General features: G+C 39.6%; 1 protein-coding gene across 2 annotated transcripts in view; it reads left to right on the plus strand.

The window, feature by feature from the left end:
- The first annotated feature begins 289 nt into the window (after positions 1-289).
- zmp:0000000755 (phosphofurin acidic cluster sorting protein 2) overlaps positions 290-25,096 on the plus strand; it is a 52,854-nt gene continuing 28,047 nt past the window's right edge. For both annotated transcript variants that reach the window (XM_017424338.3, XM_017424339.3), the window contains exons 1-2: positions 290-622; positions 23,589-23,676. In XM_017424338.3, the coding sequence (XP_017279827.1) occupies positions 405-622; positions 23,589-23,676 (306 nt within the window). In that variant the 5' untranslated portion in view covers positions 290-404. The remainder of the gene's footprint in view (positions 623-23,588; positions 23,677-25,096) is intronic.

Genomic DNA, 25,096 nt, shown 5'->3' on the forward strand with positions numbered 1-25,096 from the left:
TTTCCATGCTGGTTGCCGTAGTGATGGGAAATCCTGTCATATAATGTTGGCCTCATTGTGAGGCCTAGGCATTCCCCTTTTAAAATATTAGCTTGTTGGTGAATTTTAATGCTTTAGAGATGGAGAATTTAAAAATGATAATATCAACTCAGTATTGCGTGTAAGGACTCTCCATTCTCATAGTTTATTGTTTTAAATAACCCCGCTCAGCGCTGCCCCCTGTCGGCAGGCAACGGTCAGTGCTGCCCGCTGTCGGCAGCGGCAGGCCCCGCCCCGCCTATCGTTATCCCCAGGCGGTGGAGGGAAGCTGGGAGAGTGGAGGAGCAGGAGCGAGCGGCACAGGGATCAGCGGCTCCCGCGTTCGTCCGACACTCAACTCGAGCTGCCTCCAAGCAGTTGTGGTGATGATGGCGGCGGCTGTAGAGAGAGGAGGCGTCCGGGCCGCTTTCCTGAACCCGAGCAGCGGCGGCGGCAGCGGCGGACCCGCGCCGACGATGCCCCCGACCGGCGGAGCGCTAGCCGGGGCTGTGGTCGTGGGCTCGGGCTCCGGCAGCATGCCCGTGCCCATGAACCTCTTCGCGACCTGGGAGATAGACCGATCGTCCCCGAGCTGCGTCCCGAGGTAACGTCGTTTGCGTTAGCGTGAACTTCGCGCCAGCCACAGTGTTTACAAAACGCCACATTTAACAAATATCAGGTCTAACGCCGAACAACGCCCACATTTACAGTTAGGTGAAGCGGCTGGGGCACGAGCTGCCACACATTCCCAAAACACTGGCTTAGCTAACGGCTAGCAAGGTGGCTAATGCTAACGCTACAAATAGCGCTGCTGTGCGAGTTAAAACACATTTTAATATGTTTTATTTAGGGTGTATTCTACTGTAGCGGGCAATATAAATTTTAAAGAAAATGGGCCCAGTTCTCAGAAATATCTCTAATGTATCTTTTAATATTTTTTTGTCAGCTACTTAAAATTCGACCGTTATGATAAGTAGCTAACAAAAGTTGTCTCGAATTGTCAGTTATAAGGATTTCAGCTGCTTGTCTCTTTTTTTTTTTTTTTTAATGCTTTTTCGTATTGATTGTGCATGTTTGCTGGAATTCACGCAATGCATGGCACATAACAGCGTCAGAAGCGTCTATAAATACAGTGACATGGATGCCGTCCGAGGTATTTAAGTGGCAGGAATCCCCTTCATCCCCCGTTAGCAGCTCCGGGTGTCGGGAGGAGTTCAGCATCTGAGCCGGGAGGTTCGGAATAAATACCGGTTCGGGTCGGGTCATGTCGGTCCTGCAGCAGCGATTAAAGCTACACATTACTAACCACGAAATCAAACATTAAAACAGGTCATCCTGAGCTGCAGCTGTCCGGATATGTTGACATGCAGCTCTAAAATGCAGGTACGCACTCGATGTAAACAAAGCCCTCTTGTCTGCATTTTTACTCGACAAGTCTGAGCGCATTTACAAATTTTGCTTGTACATTTTAAACCCAGAATAGCTGTCAAAATACATTTTATACTTCTAACACAGTTTCTGCACAATTAAATGAATGTTTGGGGGATAATGTGACTCAAACTCATCAGGGTCTTTGGCTGATTTGGCGTTAGGAAGCAAATACTCCTCGTCTTTGTTTACAACTAAATATGGCGATTAGTTACAGAATATCTCGGCGCAGATCGTTTGCTTTGACGCACTCCAGTCGCCTCTCGTCCTCGCCGTTTCTTCTCAGAAGAAGAAGAACTTCACCTTTTCCCTTCCCGCCTAGCGTCCCTGACTCCATCGTACTCCCCCCTGACTCCATTACGTTTACGATTCAATATTCGCCGAGCGCAGTCGTCGGTGTTCGGATGTAAACAAAACCACTCGTAATTATTGGCAACAAAAACATGACTCTATTGGTAGTTATTGATGCATATTTAGTGGTTATTTTCTATCATGGAAGATACACATATGCAGAAAATTTGTCTTTTTGAACAACGTTTTAGCAGCTTTTATGGATTTAAGTTAAGATTGTTTTGATTTTTGCATGTTTGCAATGAGTATAGTTCTGTTAGTTTAGTGGCTGCACCCATCAGCATCATTTTTATGTGACGTTTTGCATCTGTTTGTACCGTTAGCGAGCAGGCATCGCTGCCACCTGACCAGAAACCTCTCTGGGGGGGATGTGGAAACATTAATCAGCTTTGACCTAGATCTGCTACGGATAGAAGTGGGCCTCTGCTGTCGATGCGCTGCATGATATATTTGTTTGCTTGTCTCTTTACGGCCTGCATGGTAAATGAATCCAACATTAATAGTTTTTTTTTTAATACTCTTGTTTAATTAAAGGCCTTGCATTCCTTCAAGTAATGTTTTAAACTGCGATCTTTCTATGAGGAGAAACAATGGTGTTGTCGTCGTTTTGGCCAAGCGTTAATAATTAACATGATCTTGTGAGATGTGACGCTCAGAGTACGTGTTGTGGATGGGACTCAGCTACTACCACACCAGATGTTAGCTCAATATCTGTAAAACTGATTGAGTTGCAGCCATTTTAGTGTTTTCTAAGGTCAGTTGGCTCGATTTGGGTTGTCTCAGAGTGTTAATCGGTTGCAGAGCTACATCCTATAAAAATGAGTAATTTCTGAAATGTCTGCACTCTTTCTTAATTATTATTTTTTAATCTATCCCTGTGTATAGACAGTAAGATAAATATTTCTTCAAAGAGAAGTTAGAAATGATAAATCTCATTTTTAAAAGTCAGAACTTGTCTTTGTTTTCTCTGAGATGTTTTCTAGGCGGCTCCGTCCACGAGGTTTATAAGTTTTACTCACAGTCCCTGACTGTTTCCATGCTTTTCTGTGTAGTGGATAACGTACAGTGCATTATATAAAAGATGAATGTGGCCGAGGATGATAATAGATTATTTATGAAGCATTCAGTAAAAGCTAACCACTTCTCATTTAGCAGAACACATAACAGAGCTGCATTTTCCCATCATTTTCTCCAGGATGTATGATTTATCTTGATTACTTGCAAAGTAACTTCTGCCATATTTGCTGTTAGGCTGGCGTGAAAAGTTCTGGTTCTGCAGAGAGCCCAACCCAGGGCCTGTTTTGGGGGATTTAGCTTGAGCATTCTTGCAGGGGCTGGGTCATTTTGCGTGCAGCTGTCTGCTCCACAAGCTTCTAGCAAATGTTGATGTCCAGCTGAGTGTCACGAGTTCAGAGGAAGACATCTGAGCTGTTCTGTTAATGTGAATTTACTATTTTTTCTTTTCAAATTGGGATATTTAACATCATGCAAAACAATCGACTAGTTCTAAGGATGTGATTTATAATCCTAAAGCATGCAGATTTTAATGAAAGCCATTTTGAGGCAGGGTAGATATCTGCTGCACGTTGGACAATATGTTGTCAGCATTTATGGAAATATTCAAAACATTCAAATTTTTCTCTGTAGTCTTAATGAATTCTGAGCAAGCTGTGTATGCGTTTTGAGCGGTTAATTCTTGGAAAATCTTCATGTGAACTAATTACAGAAGTGTATCCTAGACTGCACATTATTTTGTCCCCACCTCGGCCTGCTTTGCAGCCGCCCCCGAGTTTGATTTAATCTGAGTTTTGACATGAAGACAGGCAGATTTGGACCGTTCTTTTTATGAATAATTATTTATTATCTTTGTGGTTTTCAGACGTGGACCTTCAGGGCTGTAGCCAAGCATGTTTTCTGTCAGGGGAGAGCTGGAGTTCAGGTGTCAAAATACAGCTGCAGTCCTCTGGAATTACAAAAACTAAACCAAGACTACTTCTTCGACTATTTTGAAAGCAAGCGTGTTCCACCAATAGTGTTTCGGGATATTTTGGAGACTCCCACATGAATGCTGTTCACTAGTCGTTAACAGTTTCAGCCGAGTGAAATTCTACCTTTTAGCTGCTGCTTTGCTCACCACTTACAGCATCAAGGATCTGAGCAACATCGGAGGAAATATAGTGCAGTTTATTTTTGAGTTGGGTTTCAAAAACTGGGGTTCTGCAGGGTTGGTCGAGTCAGGAATGGCAGACAAGACTTGAATAAATCTAGAACTAAATCCTGCACTGAAACATTTTGGTATATGTCTGCTTTTGTTAGTGAGCTTGCTGCACGGTTTGACTGAACACGGGAGCCCAACAGTTGATAACATGCTGCCTGGTGGAACATTTGGACTTGCATTGTTTTGATTCCAGCACTCCCATGCCTGCCAGACTGCCTCCCTCAGACTTAGAAATGCCATGTGGTGTTGGTTTTGCAGCTTATTTCCCTGAAGATTATGTTTTTTTTTCCTTTTTATTTTGAAATGTAAAACAAAACCTATGGAGGGGGCAACGCTGAGCAGAAGGAAAAACTGAATTTATCCCTCTGCAAACAGCTGATAAGTGCTTTGATAACGTTGTTAACTAACCAAAAGTGAAATATGACTCATTAGAGGATTCTCCACATGCAGCTACATTTAACATATAAAGAACAACTCAGGATTGTTTTCTAAAAGATAAGATTTTTGCTGTATTTGTGTAAATTTATGAATAAATGTTGTTACTACTTTCAGTAAAGTAGAGCAAAACTCGATTCAAGGAAACTGAAAAGACGAATCTCAGGATATTTGATCCGTTTGTGCTCTGCTGTTGATATAAATTGCTAAAATGTTTTGGATATTTTGTCCTATAGACATTTTTGTTGTTTAGGCTCAGATAGTTAAAGTACAGTGGCTTCAGTTTTACTGGTATTTTTTACTTTGCATCACAAATATGCAAAAAAACCCATCTCAAGTCTGATTTGGGCATGGGCTGGAATGAGCTCTGTATGGAATGATGAAGTGACGTGGTATAACAGTATTAAAACAAAAAAATTAAATATATCACCGGATTTATTTGGTTTTAAAATACAGTTCAAGTTCAAGAACTTTTACTACCTAAATATTTATTATCCTAGCAATATCAGTGTGAATTATTTTTTAAATACAATTGTACTAAATATAAAATAAAACTTTTATAGGGAATAATTTAACACAGGTATAAATAAGGAGACTGAAAGAACTCGTCAGCTAAAACACAAACATCGACAGGCAGTTTATTTGTATTTATTTATAGTTTAAGTATAATTCTGAAGTAATTGTGTATATATTACTTCCTCTGTGCTGTTTAGCTCTGACAAGCTGATGTTGGTAAATAATTAGCTGGTTATTAGCGAGCCTGCTAACATGCTAACTCTTGTAGCTTGTTGCAAACGTTTGTTATAAAAAGAGAGGCTGGTGGTAACCAGCCCGTGCCGAGCTGCGAGTTCTTAACGTCTGAATGTAGTGGAGAAGCTTAGCAGCCTGAAGCCAACTGGTGTAAATCTGTGGAAAGGCGGGCATTTGTTTAGGGGACAATGTGGTATTTTCAGGAATGACACAAATGCAGTGGTCAGTCTGGTGCTCTGTTTGTTTTCTAACAATAACAAATGAGCAGCATGAGGCGGGAGGCCGGCTGCTCGCTAAGTTCAAAGGTCCACAACAACATGGGGTCAGGAAGTATGAACTTTCCCCTCATCCCTGACTTTGCTCACAGAAGTCATTATGTTAAATATTGTAACAGATCCATGAGTATTATGAGCTTCTTGTTAGATCTTGTGCTGAGGAGCTGAGAAACACATCGGTCCTGTTCTCCTTCGGTGCTGATCTTTGGGTGAGCAGACCATAATTCTCTCTGCCTGTGTGACTCCTGTGAGCTGCAGCTTGTTTTGAGTCACAGAGCTTTATTTTGACGGCCATTGAGAAGAATCTGGTCAAATGTTTTGTTTTTCTGCTGCGATTCTGTGCGGTTAAAGTGATGTGTGCTGAACGTGTCAGCATGTGACAGATAAACAAAGGCAAGAAGGGACTAAAGCAGCGTTTTTGTCTTTTTTGTTCAAGGTCAGCCAACAGAAAGTCAGGTAGATATTTTTGATTCATGTAGTTCTCACCGTGAACCTTCATCTCTTTGATTTAATGCTTTATTTTCTGTTCTTCGTAGAATCACTAAACCAATAAATGGGCATGCAGATAAAGGAGGTCTGTATGTTGGATAACATGTCCTTAATTCACTCTTTAACCTCCTCAATAACGCGCTCATCTCAAGGCATGGATATTGTTTCTCTCAGCAGGGGAGCTGCAGTAATCTGATTTCATAACAGGAGCTGGTAATCTGATGCTGGACACACAAACACTGTCTGCCTAATCCTCCATTTCCTTTTGGAATCATAAACCAGTCCCCGTCAGCATGTCCAGCGTCCTTCAGGACCGTGACACAGCACTCCGTCTGCGCCTGCATTATGTTTCAGATCTTAGTCTGAAAACAGAGCTGAGAAGCAGAAAACAGTAGGATTGGAAATGATAAACCACGTCTTTCTTTACTCGGGGGTGTTCATGTAAATAAACCTGAGCTGCGTTACCCTCCACTTCAGATACATTCATTATTTGAGTTTCTTATTACTGAGAAATGCGTTAAAGCAACACATCTCATCTTGTTTAGTTAAAAAATGACAAATATTTGGTCATTTCTTGTGACTTTAAGTTCAAATTAGATTCCCTCCTTTTCCTGCTGATGATGTAAAGCAACATTATTAGTGATGGAGTAGAAGTTTATCTCTTAAATGTTGGAAAAAACCCATTTGTCAGTGGAAGTAGCTCTGCTTCCTGTCGTGGAAACATGTTCCAGTAAAGCTGAGTGTTTTCACAAGTTTATCATCTTTTCTCCACTGAACCCTGAAGAATATCTGAAGATCACTGCCTCTAGTAACGACTTTGAAACATTTGATTTGTGTATAAATTCCTAGTGATAAACGTTAGCTTTTCTGTGGCGTTTTCAATGTTAGGTTAGCATCTATGCTAATTCTCGATCATTAATTTTGTGATTAATAAGGTTTTTTGACATGTTATTATGGACCCTTTTTTTTTAAAATATAAAAGCGAGTATTTAAATTTGTAAAATAAGCCAAAGTCTAAGATTCAGGATAATTTAAATTAATCTCTAAACGTTTTATAGTCTCAGCCTCTGAGTCATAATCGACTCATGAGGTGTCTGAAGGTTTCCACCTCTCTTCCACATCTGCCAACGTTTCTTTCTTTTCAGTCAATTGTTAAGATTAAAATGCAGCAAAGTACAAAACATGCCACCATCCAGCTGAAAAGCTGTCATAATTCTGTCATTTCAGTTAAATCGTTTCACAAAAATAGTTTTACTTAGCCTGTTTTTATTTAACTATTGTGGTTTAAGTACTCTATTTTTTTGTTATTTCCATATTTCCTATAAAAATAACAACCAGTTCTGGGAAATTATGACAAAAACATGAACGAGAAATACCTTTTATACTTCTGAAAGTTCACAACAGAAAATAGATTTAAAAAAGCATAAGTTATGTCAGCTCTGTGGAAAGGAGGAGAAAACTGTGGAAATAAAAACATTTGTCAGTTTTCTCTGATGTGAGTGAAGGGAACTTTGTAGAAGTGAAATAAAATGATAGAAATCTGCCAACATTACTGTTGATTGGGCCATAAGGAGCTGGTTCTGTGTGAATGGTTCAGTTTCTGCCTGGACAGAGGTCCGAGATCCTGACCAAATGGACCAGACCCGGGCCTTTTGTGATGAGTGCCTCGGTCTTAATCATCTTTTTAAAGAAAACCCCCCAAAACAGCTAACATCTGATGGGAACTGTTAATAAACAATGATCTCATATTGAAGAATTTCCCCTGAAGATAACTAACATGTTGTTTCATCGTAGCAGCATTTTACTCCAGAATCTCTTACTTTGGAAGATAATCCTACAGTAATATCAACAAAAACGCTCCTGTGTGTAAAATTTCAGATTAATAAATAAAGATTCTTATTTAAAGGAAAAAATATTACAAATGAGATGAAGGACTTTAGTTTTTTGTGACTGGTTTGTTCTTTACTAGAACCAGTAAAACGTCCTTTCTTTGGATGCATGTTAGATTCGAGTTAATGACCACTGTAGTCACATTGTCTCGTTGTGTTTCTGTATAAAATCCGGTCCAAACTCGGCCTCGTGTGTTGCTCTGCTCCTCACACTTTGCTAACAGCAGAGCAATCAACACTCCTTCTTGCCTACTCCCACTGCACGAAATGTGTCAAAATCCTCTCGGTTTCCTTCCCTGCTTTCCTGGAGAAGCAGGAATTTCCTTGGGAAACATTTTGCATTCCTGGCAGCTGGAGAATGGCCTGCGCAGCCGAAGCCAAGCTGCTTCAGTTTGTCGACCAACAACAGACGCTCTGAAAGGAGGCCTGGACTGCTGTCGACTGCCCAAACAAACTGCTGAAAAGTTTTGCTGACCTGGCCCGCAGCTCCACTGTGAACAGCCATGAGCCGAATGCTCACGTTGAGTTCCTCACAAAGCAAAGAACGGCCCGTTTCCCCCTGCCTGGACCTCAGAGAAGGAGAAAGGCCAGACTCTCATGTGGGCGGAACTTGGGGCTGTCAGCGAGTGAAGAGATGGAACTTCCTGCGCCAGCAGCAGAGGTGAAGAAACCGTCCGGACGCAGGAAGGATTCTGGATCTAATCTGAGTTTTCTCTCCACTTACAGCCTGTACAGGTTTACCAGTCAGCCTTGAAATGTCTGGAATTCACTGTTAGGATTTTCCAGGTCTTAAAAACTACAGAAAAAAATAAAACTGAGTTTTTTTGTGTTTATTTCTAAAAATAAATATCTTAAATAAAAAAAGGGGCTTTCAGATTTATTGCATATAAAATACAGGCATTAAGTACTGTGCAAAAGTTTTACACCAGCCCTAATTTTATCTTACTTTGCTTCTAAAATACAGCTCTCTGGAGTGACTCATAATGTTTGCACACTTCTACAGTCATCAGGTTTTATGGGAATCATTGGCCAAGTTTTCCATAATCTGTGCAACTGGTGAGCTTGCATTTTAAGCAGAAACACTGTTTGAATTTGTCCCGTAGTTTCAGTTTTTCTCTGACTAGTCATCAAAAAACCCTCTAATGAAACGGAGATCTGTCCTGCTGCTAATTCTGCTAGCTGGGAATCTTTAATTTCTTTCATTTTCACCGGTCCAATGGTTCAACAGAGGTGGGTGCACATATTCTGTCGGTAAAGCTCTTTTCAAAATAAACTACGATGGCAGAAAGACACTGAGGATGCTCCAATTTGTTTCTTTTTTTAGAGAAACAAATCTGGCGTTTCTATCCAATAAATCACCCTGAATAGAAAAACACCTCAAGGAAACAAATTGGCTTGTCAGTATTATCATTAAATCTTATAATCATCAAACTTTCCCAAAACAAACCTCTGAAGAACACCGTAACTGTTTAATTAAGGCCATAAAATCATGAGAGAAAAGTCACATTTTGCATCATTTCCTGCTGTCTACCAGAGCTGCAGAATATATTAAAAATCTCAGTGTGAAATATCAGTATCACAAAGTATTGTAATAAATCTCAACCTTGATGCCAATCAAGTAAATTCCCACCTCTGATTCAGAAGATCGGATCTGAAAAACTAAAAGCTGAAGCGAAACTAAGGAGTGTTGTGAGCATCGTGATAACAGAGGAGGGAGGAAAATGTTGGTTTAAAACAGCTGATATTTCACAATATTCAATAATAAATGTTCAATTTCAAGTTCTCCTGATATTTTGTGTCCCTGCAGTCATACAGTGGTGTGAAAAAGTGTTTGCCCCCTTCCACATTTCCTGTTTTTTTGCATGTTTGTCACACTTAAGTGTTTCGGAACATCAAACCAATTTAAATAATAGTCAAGGACAACACAAGTAAACACAAAATGCAATTTGTAAATGAAGGCGTTTATTATTAAAGGAGAAAAAAAATCCAAACCATCATGGCCCTGTGTGAAAAAGTGATTGCCCCCCTTGTTAAAATATACTATAACTGTGGTTTTTAACACCTGAGTTCAATTTCTCTAGCCACACCCAGGCCTGATTATTGCCACACCTGTTGTCAATCAAGACATCACTTAAATAGGAGCTGCCTGACACAGTAAAGTCCACCAAAAGATCCTTAAAAGCTACACATCATGCCGAGATCCAAAGAAATTCAGGAACAATTGAGAAAGAAAGTAATTAAGATCTATCATTCTGGAAAGGGTTATAAAGCCATTTCCAAAGCTTTGGGAATCCAGCGAACCACAGTGAGAGCCATTATCCACAAATGGCGAAGACATGGAACAGTGGTGAACCTTCCCAGGAGTGGCCGCCCGCCCAAAATTACCCCAAGAGCGCAGCGACGACTCATCCAAGAGGTCACAAAAGACCCCACAACAACGTCCAAAGAACTGCAGGCCTCACTTGCCTCAGTTAAGGTCAGTGTTCATGACTCCACCATCAGAAAAAGACTGGGCAAAAATGGCCTGCATGGCAGAGTTCCAAGAAGAAAACCACTGCTGAGCAAAAAGAACATTAAAGCTCGTCTCAATTTTTCCAAAACACATCTTGATGATCCCCAAGACTTTTGGGAAAACATTCTGTGGACCGATGAGACAAAAGTGGAACTCTTTGGAAGGTGTGTGTCCCATTACATCTGGCGTAAAAGGAACACTGCATTTCAGAAAAAGAACATTATACCAACAGTAAAATATGGTGGTGGCAGTGTGATGGTCTGGGGCTGTTTTGCTGCGTCAGGACCTGGAAGACTTGCTGTGATAAATGGAACTATGAATTCTGCTGTCTACCAAAAGATCCTGAAGGAGAATGTCCGACCATCTGTTCGTGAACTCAAGCTGAAACGAACTTGGGTTCTGCAGCAGGACAATGATCCTAAACACACCAGCAAGTCCACCACTGAATGGCTGAAGAAAAACAAAATGAAGACTTTGGAGTGGCCTAGCCAAAGTCCTGACCTGAATCCTATTGAGATGTTGTGGTATGACCTTAAAAAGGCCGTTCATGCTCGAAAACCCTCTAATGTAACTGAATTAGAACAATTCTGCAAAGATGAGTGGGCCAAAATTCCTCCAGAACGCTGTAAAAGACTCATTGCAAGTTATCGCAAACGCTTGGTTGCAGTTGTTGCTGCTAAGGGTGGCCCAACCAGTTATTAGGTTTAGGGGGCAATCACTTTTTCACATAGGGCCATGATGGTTTGGATTTTTTTTCTCCTTTAATAATAAACGCCTTCATTTACAAATTGCATTTTGTGTTTACTTGTGTTGTCCTTGACTATTGTTTAAATTGGTTTGATGTTCCGAAACACTTAAGTGTGACAAACATGCAAAAAAACAGGAAATGAGGAAGGGGGCAAACACTTTTTCACACCACTGTATATACAGTATCAAAAATCTATTAAAAAGTCTGGAATTTTTAAACGAAACAGATTTAGGATCCCTGCTTTTAATATAGTGACTGTCACAAAGATGTGCTCCTCTGTTAGTCTGCGTTTACCATACATGTAGTCAAATCCAGGCTGAAATGAGACGTTTTTTTACCTTCAGAAGTGCTGCCTGTGTTTGTCCAGTGTTTCTAGAGATTGATTGTGTTTTCATTTGTCTCGTTGGGGACGTTGCAGTCTTTCGTGTGCCAGTCCTCAAAAAGCTCTGAGCTGAACGCCCTCCCCACTTTGTCTAATCACAGATTAAGTTCTCTGAACTGTCTGGAGTCCCGCTTCTGTCTCTGTAGCTTTCGGTCCGTAGAGTTGTGCCACCCGGTGTAAAGACCCAGGGATTTTAAATGGTTCATAAATGGAAATTATATCTGGATTGTTATAAAATGTAGTGGGTTTGTTTCTTTGACAAATGGCTGGATTTAAAACAGGGCTTGATTTTTAGATCAGAAATAATTTGTTTCTCTGAGTGTGAAATTAGTTCCACATGGATGCAGAGAAGAGGAAAGCTACAGTATGTCTATAATCTCTGGAGAAATGGGAGCCCGTGTCCATCCAGTCCATTAGTCATTTGGATCGAGCCTGGGGGGGATGACCTGAAACACATTCAGGCTGGATCTCACCGGGCTGCCACTGTCGGACTGGTTGGTGACTCTGAATTACGAGAAAAATGCAAGAAAACGAGCAAGTTTCACTGAGTTGTGTTTGTAACCAGCGAGCTGCAGCCAGTTTTTAAAAATCACAGCCCATTTCTCTTTGCTTTTTGTGATTTGCAAGGTTGTATTTTAAGCCGTGGATGTTATTTTGTTGCCCACATCATGATTAAATCTACTGGAGTACACTTTTGAAATGAAGATAGGCAGATTTGGACCAGTTTTAAAATATTAATAATTATTAATGATTGGCATGGTTAGACCCGGATGTTTTCTGTCTGATCCCGGTGTCAAAACTCAGCCCTGCGATGTGTTTAAACTAAAGATCTAAAATATGTTTTTATTGTTTCTGTGGTCGATGCCGGTCTTTAGAAATCAGCATAGCTGATGACCAATATACAACACCTGTTTTAATATGTACTTTTTTGTTAAACAACAATTGCTTAACTTAAATAAACATGTTTTTAACAACACTTAAAAGAACTTAAGTACCTAAATAATATATAATTAATATTTTTGTTAATATTACAACTTTTCTGTGTATTTAAGTTTGCAGCTGCATTTAGTCAAATCCCACATTAATCAGAAACATACCAAGACATTAAACTTAAACCTTGTATTTACACACTTTATGACCCATTCTTTGTTTGTTTGTTGGTGTTTTTGTTGTTTCTGGACCAGATTCAGGATCACAATTAAATTAGTTCACCTTTCATGGAGACTAAATTGACACGGGTTCGAGATGCCCTTAATGACTTTGCGACTGTTCTGAGAGAAAAATTTTACAACTATTTTTTGAATATGTTCAAAATTCCAGCGACAAGACTGGGAAGAATTCATGCAAACAAACTCAGAACCTCCTGTGAAGGTTTTGAGACATTTTATTCCCTTATGAACCCGTTTAGCAGCTAGTTGTTGACAGTCGTGGCAAAATTTTGCTCTAAAATAAAAAAGTGAGACTACAGGAGGATTTCATGAACCAGCTGTTTGTTCTGTCATCATCATTGGAAAAGCCTGGCAGCAACATTCCTCCTAGGAGGTATTTTTTAAGACCTCTTTAGGACTTAAAGCTTAATAATGTTTAATTCTTGGTGAGTGTTGTGCTTTTATTGGCAGCCAAATTAACTTTTTGTCTTCTTTTACATCTTAGAAAAGAACGCTGTGGTCAGTGAGCGGTTTCAGAAGCTTAACATCCGTTTATTTAGCAGCGCTGACAGTAAGCCATCTTTAGGCTGACCTGGTTTAAACCCTGTTTGTTTGTTTGTGTGTTTGCTGGTTGCAGAACGTATTCCCAACGTTTCTGCTCCACGAGGAGCGCAGACAAACGGATGCAGCGTAGAGAGAGTTAAAGGGCAAACCTAATTCTGTCTGATGCTCAGCTGAGGCTCCATATGTCAGCATGAAATATGTATAATCACACTCAATTGATCCTTCAGCTGAAATGTCACACTGTTTTAATTCCGAAGCAGACATAACTTTGCTTCTTTTTTTAAGGCTTCTGTGATTTAATAAGACTTAAGATTTCGCCCAAGGGCTCTAAAATATACATTATGCATATTTATATTCATGTTCAATCTGTGTTTTTTATTATCTCTTCCCAAATGATGGTAGATTTTAAAAAGCCTAACCTTTCCGGCGTCTCCTGCAGACTCAGATTGGGTCTCGTCTGACGAGCCAGAGGCTGCAGATGTTCAGATGAGCGTTCCCAGGGGTCAGAGCAGAGGTCTTTCACAACTCAACGCATTTATCATCAACCTCAGCTCTGTTCTTCAAAGATGCCTAGTTAAGCTTTGCAAGCTGTAAACCCCAGCACTCTAGTTAAATTTCTTTTTTGCCTTTTTGCAGTTTTTCTACTTTCAGATTGTGCAGAATCTCCAAACAGTTAATCATTCAGAACAGTATTGAACAGGTAAATTATGTTTCTTAATTATTTATCGATTTCTGGCTACAAAAGAGCCTGTGCACTTTTTCTTAAAGAGGGAAATCTTAAATTAAAGCCTGAATGGGTTTGAATGTTCCTGTTTTTAAAGAACCCTTTGCTCTGAAGCTTCTGATCCAAGCAGAGGGTCATTACTGTCCGGTTCCGTCCATCCTTATTGCATTTTAAACCTCAGTCATAACATTATCAGAAGCTGTTACATTTACAAGGTTTTCCTTTTATCTGTGGGAGTGATTACTGCAGACTCATTGTGAATTCAGTGAAGCTGAAATGAGAAGGTCTTCCCTTTTTGAAAGCATAAACTGTAGTCAAGGTTACAGCAGCTAAACCAGTAATTTAGCAATTTTCTTAATTCTAGAGGGGTATTATCTGTCTTTTTTTAATCTCAGCTATGATGGGGGCTGATGCAGTATTGTGTATCCACCACAAACACCGGCCTGCTGACTCCATCAGTTTAAGGTCAGTTAGAGACAAAAGACACACCAACTGCTGCAGTACCGGCAGCCATGAACTGAGTTCCTGAAAGTCGATGTGGAAACACCATTCGGGTTGTTTTTTTTTCATGGAACAGCATCTAATGAGTGGAATTAGAGGCTAATTTAATTTATGTGGAAGCGTTTTGTATCTGAAAGCATTTATTTACAGAGTGGAGGTTTGCTGACTCAAGTCTTATCTCCAGGTTTTGTTTACATGATGTGTGGTAGGACCTTTAAAATTCGAGCTAGAAGAAGCTCTTTTATACACCGTGTGCCTAACCTGAGACCAAAATGTATTATTAGTCCGTTGTGCATTTCCTATTTTCTGCCCCACATTTTTCAGTAGCACACCTGGGATCCTGGGATTCACACTTCACATTGAATAATCCTTTCTGAATTAGTGTTGGACTGAATCAAATGGAAATTTAATCTGCCACTGAGCTGTAATATGCATGTAAAGTTACATAAAGCGTGGCGTTAATCCCAGCAACAGTCGGATTCTGCGGCGGCTCAGCTGATGACCGCAGACTTCTCTAATACCATATTATAAAGCATTACAGCTGTTACTCCTCCTAGTCTCTCAGAAACAATCAGTTTATTTCCTCCCACCATTAACCTTTTTTTCATAATGTACCTTTTTGCATGATTTCACGCCTACTCCAAAGTTGTCCCCGTTGCGACTTTGCGCAGTTGGTGTTGAACGTGGGATGTTAAACACAACAAGACGGATGTTTTGCAGCTGCAGGAAAAAATGTACGAGTCCTTCAGAGCCTGGTGAAAAACCGCTGGTCTCACTGCGTGCCGTTTCATTTTCTGCGTAGCACCTGTGCACCCATGAGGTTTACGTGGCAGGTATGCAAATGATGTTTTCTAGGAGCTGGATTGTAAAAGGCACAGAAAAATGTGCGCCTGTGGATATTTGTGTTCTCACGTTCCTTTCAAAAAACACAAATCATATGCAGGATTGATGAGGAAGTCACAACCTGGCTGAAAATACGGCTGTTTGAGCACTCCAAGCATTCAGACGGAAAACAGAAAAGCAATAATGGGAATTATATTAGAAGACAGGTTTATGTTTGTGTGAGGTTTAATATTTAATGCAAAAGAAATGACAGTATGCAGATTTATTCACTGTTAATTGAGAACAGGTAAAGCCCTGCGCATGCATGGGTTTCTTATCGCCTGCCTCTACCGTCACTAAAATATCTCATGAATCTCTGAACGAATTTTAATGAAACTCTCAGAGAAATCACTGGACAAACATCTACAGCTGATTAACTTTTAGCATCAATACGATTCAAGGTGGCCGCCACAGCAAATCAGTCTGAGCAAACACAAAAATGACCAGAACTCAGTCAACTTTAAAGATATTAGACTAAAATTTGGCGTAGTAGTAGTTGAGACTGATCCCCAAAGTTATAACCATCGATCATGTGTTTAACACTATTTGTTAGCAAAATATGTCGTGAACCACTGGACGGATTTTCATGAAACTTTCAGAAAGTATAACTCAGTGTAACTTTAGTATAAGGCTGACAGTTTTACAAATATTGGGCAGAATTTTGGTGTGGTAGTGGCTGAGAGTCATCCCCAACATCTGCAACATCTTCCCTGAAAACATTGCTATTGCCTTTATGAGTTAACCCTGTTTGTCAGCAAAATATCTCATGGAGCATGAACGTGTAGACTCCCATTAAATCCAAGATGGCCACCACAGCTAATCAACCTTATCCTACACAAAAAATGGCTATTACTTAGTAAATTTTACAGACATTGAGCTAAAATTTGGTGTGGTAGTAGCTAACGTCATGGTTTGACCAAAACATATTTACTCCATGAGTTATTCAGTTTTAGATGTACGTTTAATGGCTACTTTTGTGAGTTTTATTAAAGTCCGGTCAGTGATTCATGAAATATTTTGCTAACAGACAGCCAAACGAACACCTACACACGTGTAATTTATCTGATGGCCTGCCTCTCATGGTGGCGGGCAGTAATTATTTAACACACATGTGTAAAGTTTTGACTTTAAAGAGTGACGGTTATATTAGTAAAGTTTGTTTCCAGTCTGGTTTTACAGAGTTAGCGATGTGCTAACAGCTGAAAGTCATAATAGGAACGCTACATGACCCCTTAAAGCTCATAAAGCCCATTTGGCACCGTGCAAGTCTAATCCCATAAAGATTACAGTCTTATGACTATTTGACAACATATTTAGCTGCTTTAAATCTTTAAAATCTGTTACTATTATAACAATCATATTTAATTCACACTTGAACTTAATACTCACACAAATCTGGCGTTTCCTGAGTGCCTTCCATTTATTCTCTTTGTTTACCTTTTTTTTTTTTTTTAACTGTGACCACGAGAAGATTTTATTTAGGGAATTAAAGTCCTGCCAGCATATGGCCATCTGGCACACATGACCTGATATTTGGGCTCTGAAAAAGCTTCTGCATGCAGCACAAGAGCAGGCTGAGCTCTTCCAGCACATGCTACTGTATAAACATATTCAAACTGCGGCGGTCTGTTGGATGGCTCCTCATAAACTGATAATGTAGATTGGACTCAATTCATTTAGCTGCTTCCAAATGAGAAGCCATTATTCTACTTCCCCCCACTCTGTTCCTGCACAGACTAATGGGGCTTTGCTGTCTTTGCTGCTTTCACAAGATGGAAAAACCTTTTTGTTGTTAAATAACAAGCAGTCTTTATCAGCGGTGTTTGGATTTTAGAACGCAGAGCTTTAATAATGCAATTCAGCCCGTTGTTTTCCTGTTTACAGTTTCTTCAGTAGGTTTTTTTATGGACAAACTACTTCAGCATGTTCCATCAAAATGGCTGCAACTTTTGGTGTTTGTAGCTTTCTATATTTCTTGAATAATTATTTACATTTTCCTGATGGAAATGAATGGAAAACTGAAATCATTTACCTTTTGTGTAGTTGCTTCATTTTTTGCTTTTAGCTTCTGTTCTGCTGGTTTTATCGTTTAGCTGCTGGTTTCATAATTTTAGCGTTTAGTTTTTGTTTTGGTTCTTTTAACTTTATTAACAAATGTCCTTTAGCACTCTGAAATCTAGTTTATAATGTTCTCTTTGTGTTCTGATTAAAGTGATCTAAATAAATGATAAAAAGTCAATAAGCTGCTGTGTTTTCAGTCTCTCTTCCATCTTTTACTCGCCCTTCTGTTTGCTGTAAGGGAATGAAATATTCAAAAGAAATCGCTTTTAGACCAGCTTTATTTGAGCTAAATTATGCAGCGAGACGGAGCAAATCATTGTGTTATTATAAAATAAAGTGCTTTGGTTTTCCTCCTGTAAAGGAGGGGTTTGTTGGTTGCCAGCACCACTGTTTACTTAAGACGATCACGCAGAGTATTGTGTTCAAGCAGGCTTTATTAAAACAGTGTGACGTGTTCACATCAGTGGTTTGTTGAAAGCAGTAAAAGCCTCACCTGAAGTCTTTAGTTATTAATTTTTTTTTTTTGCTTCAAACTTTGAACCCCCCCTCAGCACATACCAAACATAGAGCTTCTTTTCATCCAGCACTCCTGTTACATCACTCATCCTCCATTCAGCACTTCCCCCCACTTTGTGCCTGTGACAAATGCTGTGCAGTGATCCGAGGGCATGAAACTGGCAAAACATCAACGAGAATGCTGACCAGAAAAAAAGAATTAGAAAAGTATGTTTCTCTTTCAGAAGGGCTGCTCGTCTCTCTTTCTGTGCTGTATGCTTTTGTCATTTCCATGGTGAGCCCTGTCCATGATTACGTAAAGAAGCTTTTAATGGCCTTGTTTGTTGAGATTTTATTTTTATTCAAAGCAGAACCGCTCATCAAAGTAGCTCCAACATATCTGCTACTGACGTTTCAGTCTTTCCATTGAGACTAAAAGGCAGCTGAAGCTGCCAGGCTGTTGACAGCCGCTTTGTTTGAGCGCCATATCTCTGAACGGTCCTCTTTCTTTTAGTCTTAAAAGTTTCACCGTGACCTCTGTAGCTGCTGTCTCTTCATAGACCCTTAAAGTTGAGTGTATCTTGGGTTATTTGAGATGCCACTATCGCAGGAATATCCAGAAATAGCGCGGTGATTGTGACCACGTGTACTTCTAAATGTCAGCACATCTTTGGCAGATGGCTTTAGAAGATGCTGTAGATGGAATAAAGACTAGTTCAGACCAGAAACTCGTTTCAGTGATGTTACGTAGTAAGTTCATTGTCTGTAAATTCAACAAAGAAGTACATAAGCAGCACTTATTTATATTGTTTATAGCCTTTATCTTGAAAATTGTTTTTGCAGTTGCCTTCTGACACATAATCCTCTATCAGACCTGTTTAGGATTTATGTTTGAATATCCTGCAGTGGCAGAGAAATAAAATAATAAAATATCTGTCCTGTCACATAAGGAGTGTTGAGACAGAAAAAAACGATCCAAACTAAAAGCAGCAAGTGACCGAAGCTTGGTATGTGGCCAGGAGTCGTGTACAACAAAACATGTGTGAGGCCCAGGGTGTGTTAAAGAAATCCAGCTGTGTTCGGATGAGGAAGGTCAGCGAGGGAATGGACTCAAGCCTTCAACTTCCCGCTCTGTGCCTACCTTCAGCCCCACCTCCCACACTTTATTTGGTTCCAGGATCGTTTTTAATATATTTGGTTACTCAGTCTGCAGTGGAACAGACATATAGGTTCTGCAGACAGCAGATGACTTTAAAAATGTACTTCTGTCTTGAACTCGCTTCAGATGCTTGCAAGTGTTTATTTTTTAAGAGAAACTTGTAAAGCTGCCAAGATAAGGTAATGCAACACTCACTCAACCCACAATCACTGGAGTCTTATCTAAATCAAATATTTGACCACGGCACTTTGGTTATCCTGCCTCAGATAAGAAGTTCTGTTTGTTTAGCGCAGATTATTGTGAGATGGTTGGAATCACGCCATCAGTCATTACACATTAACCTCAACAGGAGCTGTCAGCTCCCTTTAAAGGATATTTGATAGTGATGATTGGTTTATGGTTTAAACCACTGTGGCTTAAAAGAAGTGATGTTTTGCTTTCAGGTAGATTTTTATTCTAACTTATGTGACTTTAATAAGAGTGAACTGGAAGTTGTTGGTGGTTTTGTAGTAGAACGGATGGATGTCTGGTAGGGATGCACCAATACCACTGCTTTCAAACCAAGTACCAATACTAATCCTAATAAATTCCTTTACACTTACAGTTACTTTGAAAATGTGTTTGGAAATCAAAGCTTACAGAGGAGGACCGACCGGATCAGTCTTTTCCAAAAGCGTCCATCGGTGAGCCGTGAGAATGTCTGGAAGCTCGTGCTCAGATCCGTATAATCCCAGGATCCTCTTCTCCTCATTGAGAGACTGTGAATGACTTTGTCCTCGTGTTTGGGATGAAAACCTTTGGTGAATTAAAGTTTACTCACCCCACATCCTGCAGCTTATAAACCCTCAGGTACAGAGACGCCTCCTGCAGCTAATCCTGCTAACCAGTGATCTTTATGTTCCTTCATTTTCACCCATCCAATGGACCAACGGAGAAGGAAGGATGCACATATTCTGGCTGAGCTCACCCATGACTGTAGTTTCTACTTCATGAACCTTTCAAAGTAAACTGTGATGGCAGAAACAGACTTGTTTTTGGGGTTTTTTAATCGTGAGGAAGGGTGCGCGGAAGGTGGTGTGGAAAAACAGCACCACAACTGGAAAAACATCATTACAAAACTCATCCAGATGGAGGCATTAATTCTTCAAAGTTGCTTCTTTTAATTCAACTTTGACTATTCCAAAATTGCAAAAGCTTTGATTATGAACTGCTTCGTTTTCCAATGGAACCATTCTTGGTGGTGAATCCTACTTTTCCCCCAGAATGCTCATCTGTATGAAATTTAAGGTTAAAAAAGCATATCTATACTGATTGCAGTACTTTAATAATGTTGACTCTTTAGTATTTGTGCTTCACTGTCTGTTTAAACTAAAAGGCGGAAATGGCATTGTAGTCTAATGGCTCTTTGCTCTACTTAAAAGGTCAACATTTAGTGTGAGAGAGACTTAGACAGACTAATGGGCTTAAATGAAGCAGCACTACTATTGTGAGTGATGACATATAGATTAAACCTATTAGCTGTGCTGCGCTCAGACACCTGCAGGGCGCTGTCAAATATAATTGGTTGATATCTGTTCATTTTGAGGTGATGTTTCACGGCCAATTACTTTATCATGTCAGCATGTCAACGTCAGACAGAAGTCAGTCTGAAAAACTCTAAATGGAATTCAGTACTACTATTATTCAGTTTAATTTTAAAGAAAAATACTAATATCATTATTCGATCAAAAAGAATTGGCAGGTTTCTTCAGTCCAATCCTTAGAAATGTTGGGGTATTTGTTTTTACTTTTCTGATTTTAAGAGCTGGGTTGTTAATGGAAATATTTATTTAACAGTGTCACTGAAAACAAGAAGAAAATGGAACATGGCACCTTGGTAGCTTCTTTTTCTGACACTTTTTTCATCTCCATAAATATTTAAAAGATTATGAAGAACTTCCACTTTAGTAATAGGTTTTATATAAAAAAGAAACTGTCAGAAAGTAGCAATCATTGCTTTCAGGAAAGCTTTACAAATGCAAACAGAATTTTTTTAATTAAAGGTCTAACGTTCCTTGAAGAAATGCAAATCGCCCGCTGAGTCCAACAGTTCATTTAAAGTTTTAAGAAAAGATCTTGTGCTGCAAATTACTTCACACCACATTTTAGCTAACTATCTGTAAAACCAACTAAATTAAAGCCATTTTTTGTGTTTTCTGAAATTAGTAAAAGAACTCCAAAAGTTACTTAGTTGTAGATGTACATTCAGTGATTATTTCTGCAAAGTTTATTAAAATCCCTCTCGTGATTCATGAAATATTTTGCTAACAAACATACTCTGCCTTCACCTTTTGTTGGTGGGCGATCAAAAGTTAAATATGCTCATCTAAATTCAGTTAATATACCAGTGGTACTATCGATTTTGATGTCAAGAAGCATGCATAGTCGTTTTTATGTAGATTGTTTTTTTTGTTTTTTTAATTTTTGTTTTGTTTTTGACCTGCAAATGATCAGAATCAACAAAAGAACCAAAAATTCTTAAATTCCCGTGGGGACTGATGAATCAGATGGATAACAAACCCGATCAGAAGAACTTAGCAGGAAACCTCCTTTTGGCTCAGCCTGCAAAAACACCAAAACTGACAGAGGGGGTTCCCCCCGGGGGGGCTTATCGGCTGAGAAGCAGACAGAAAATGGATCCCTTATCTTTTCTTTCCACCTTCTGTTCAGAGAAATGTTGAACTTGAGGCTGCTGTGTTGACGCTGCCTTCTCTATTGACCACTAACAGGGTTTAGTTTTAGCTGTGCTGATCTCACACCACGACTCTCTGAGAACAACCAGGATTAAAACATCGTTTGAAGGAGATTCTGCAAGCTCCTTTTCTGTCTTCCCTCAAACATCATGTATCATTCCTAGTGACCCTTTCTAAAACTAATTATCCTTAAATCAGTGTGTGTTAGCTACTTGAGCTCAGTAATGAGTCCTGTTTTTTATTAACACCTGGTCTGTGGCTGAAATTAGTATTTGGGCGGCGGAACAAACTGGCACAGAGACAGAGCGGCACCGGGCCAGAGCAGATGGCCGCGAGTCTCACTTACAACAAAACACGGTGGCAGACAGGAATGGAGATAATGCTTCTGTCTAGCAATAATAATAATAACAAAAAAATCCTGGGACCCTCCACGACCCCTCCAGCTCCAGCCACAGATTTAATTTCATGTGACTCAGGCTCTGCAGAGAGAGGAGGAGGAGGAGGAGGAGGACCTTCAGCTCTTCTGTATTTTATCTGCTGTGGCTGAAGGTGATCGGGGGGCGAGGGGTTTATGCACCACCTGCTTGCTTTAATGTTTAATATTTCAAACCTCAGAAATGTTTACAGTTCACAGTTTGCTTCCAGTGAAATACCAAAGGAAATTTGTTGTTCCTGTTTGATTCAGAGCATGAATCTGCAGGGAAAAGTCAAGTTTGAACAATCGAATCTGAAATGTAGCTCTGTGTTTACATTTAGTTTTTAACGGTGAAGCGTTGATTCAGAATTGATTTCCTGTTTTTTATTTTTCCAAACTTTGTGCTGTTTTAGCCGTTCAGACACCAAAGCTTGCAGCTCATTCAGGAGATGGGTGCTGTGACTTTTGCTTTTTCTACGTTATATCATTCTTCAAATATTTAACTTTAGTTACATTTTTTGCATTGAAATACACTGAGATATCTTAAGTTCCTTAAAAAATGTTCTCCCTGTGATCTGCCTCAGCATACCGGCTCTATTTTTGTCATCTTATGCTACTTTTAGCTAGCCTTTTAATACTTTTTGCCATACTTTTGCTGGATTTAGCTTCTAGCTAAGGATCTTACTAGCCCATGGCTTTATGCTATGTGTAGTTTTTAGTTAAAGTTTTGCTACTTTTGGCTTTTAGCTTGTGTTTTGTGTAGTGTCAGGGTTCTTTCAGCTTTAGCAACTCAGTTTCATCTTCTTTAAACTTCAATTTGGTAGGAAATACAGTTAATTAAATCAATCTTTTCTTAACCTAAAGAGTTAATATTGTTGGCATTTTTCTTTCCCCTGGACAGTTAAAAATGCTCATGCAAAACAAACGTATTTGTGTGCTGGTCATAAAGATATCTTACTTACTTATTTGTAAAAATAAATAGTTTCTTCATCTACAATATGAGTAGCTGTAATGTGCGTCAGATGGGAGTGCCTCACATTAGTCATCTTTAATGTGTAGCTGTTGGCTCAGACAGGCCTGGATGAAGATGTTTAACTGCGCTGTGGCTCGTAAAAGCATATTCACTCTGTTGTTTTCCCACAAACCAATTCCTTATTCAGCTGATTATAAGAAAGATGATTAATCAGCACTTTTGTGCATCAGCTATTTACAAGAACTCATATTTAATTTATGACAACGAATGACACATCTGAGAGGAGCATTGTTTCATAAATCAGCCGCTGTGGTCGTTGTTTACTCACTCTCATGATATCGACTGCGTGTTGGGGATGACTCTCAGCTACTACCACAGCAGCTCGTCGTCTCCGTTCTGTTTCCTGAACCTCAGTGTTGTCTCTTTGTGTTTCCCACAGACTCTGCAGCCTCACACTGAAAAAGCTGGTTGTCCTTAAAGAACTGGATAAGGAGCTGAACTCCCTGTCGATAGCTGTGAAAATACAGGTGGGTCACTTAATTTCTCATGTGATTTTAAAACAACAAAGTTGCAGTACATTTTTCTTTACAGTTTGAAATCAGGGCTTTGCTGTCTTTGTCTTCCTTGAAGATAATTATCCGACCTCACAGATGAGACATTCATCTAATCTCTGTGCACGATAAAACCCTCCTTAGCTGCACAGAAAGCTCAGGTGCTTCAGTGTTAGATCAGCTTACCTCTGTAAGCAGGAGCATTAGCACCTGGAAGGCAGATTATGCATCTTGCATTGATTGTTTGTGCATACATGTGTTAGTTGGTATAAATATATTTATTTCAACTTTTCTTTATGGAACAAAGAGTTGAAAACAGAAAAAAACAACTTTCTATTATATAATAAGTATTCACTTTGTGCTAACACACCTGTATGCTCCAGCTTTCCCATTTTGGTTTCATTTTAGTTGAATAAATGTGGAATCTGTTGTGTTTTTGAACATGTGAGGTTAGATTTAAACGTCCTGAGATGTAAAACCTTTGAATTCAGATGGTATACTTCCATTTCCCCCATGACTGTTCGTGGCTCTACATTCTGATGTCGGTCATTTTTGTTGATTATGTCGACTCATCATTGCAACCCCAATGTAATAAAGTAGCACCTGAACATAAACGAGCGGTTCCTTAAGTGGATGTTTGCACTTAAGGAAACCTTTATGCATATTTCATCACTGGTAAAGTGAAGCACATCTATACATTTTTTATGAAATCACATTCTTATTCACCACACAGGGCTACTACAGAGACCTTTTGACCACATGCCCTGAAAAACTTTAACTGGGTTCATTTGATGTAAAGAAGAAGAGACTTTATTCTGAGTCCCAGCCAGATTACTGAACACCTCGCAACATTCTTCACTACCCAAATCTGATGACCACAGGTGGGGGTTAGGATGTAAATCGACTCGTAATTCTTTGTGCTTTCAATCAATCAGTCAATCGTTTGTTTGTATAGCCCCTTACACGGCCTGTTAAGGTGACCAACGTGCTTTACAAATAAAAACAATAGAAAGATATGGCATAAAACCATTAAATCAGGAAAAAAAGATGCGCAAAAACATAAGAAAGAATCATAGGAACAGAGAAAACATTAAGAATCAGGACTGGAAGGATGCAGTGCTAGTCACCATTAAAAGCTAACCTAAATAAATGTATTTTAAGATTTGATTTAAAAAACACTTAGATCTGTGGTGGAGCGTAGGTCCAGAGGGATCTGGTTCCAGAGTCTGGGAGCTGGAACCCCAACGTTCTGACCTGATCCTTGGTATATCTAATAAAAACTGATTGGAAGACCTGAGACCTGCCAGGCACTCGTTCTTCGGTTCCCTCCTGCCCACATCTCTGCCCCAGTCTGCCTGGTAATCTTATAACTCCCCCCCCCGCCCCCCCCTACCCC

This window comes from Kryptolebias marmoratus, linkage group LG22, assembly GCF_001649575.2.
Source record: "Kryptolebias marmoratus isolate JLee-2015 linkage group LG22, ASM164957v2, whole genome shotgun sequence".
NCBI lineage: Eukaryota > Metazoa > Chordata > Actinopteri > Cyprinodontiformes > Rivulidae > Kryptolebias > Kryptolebias marmoratus.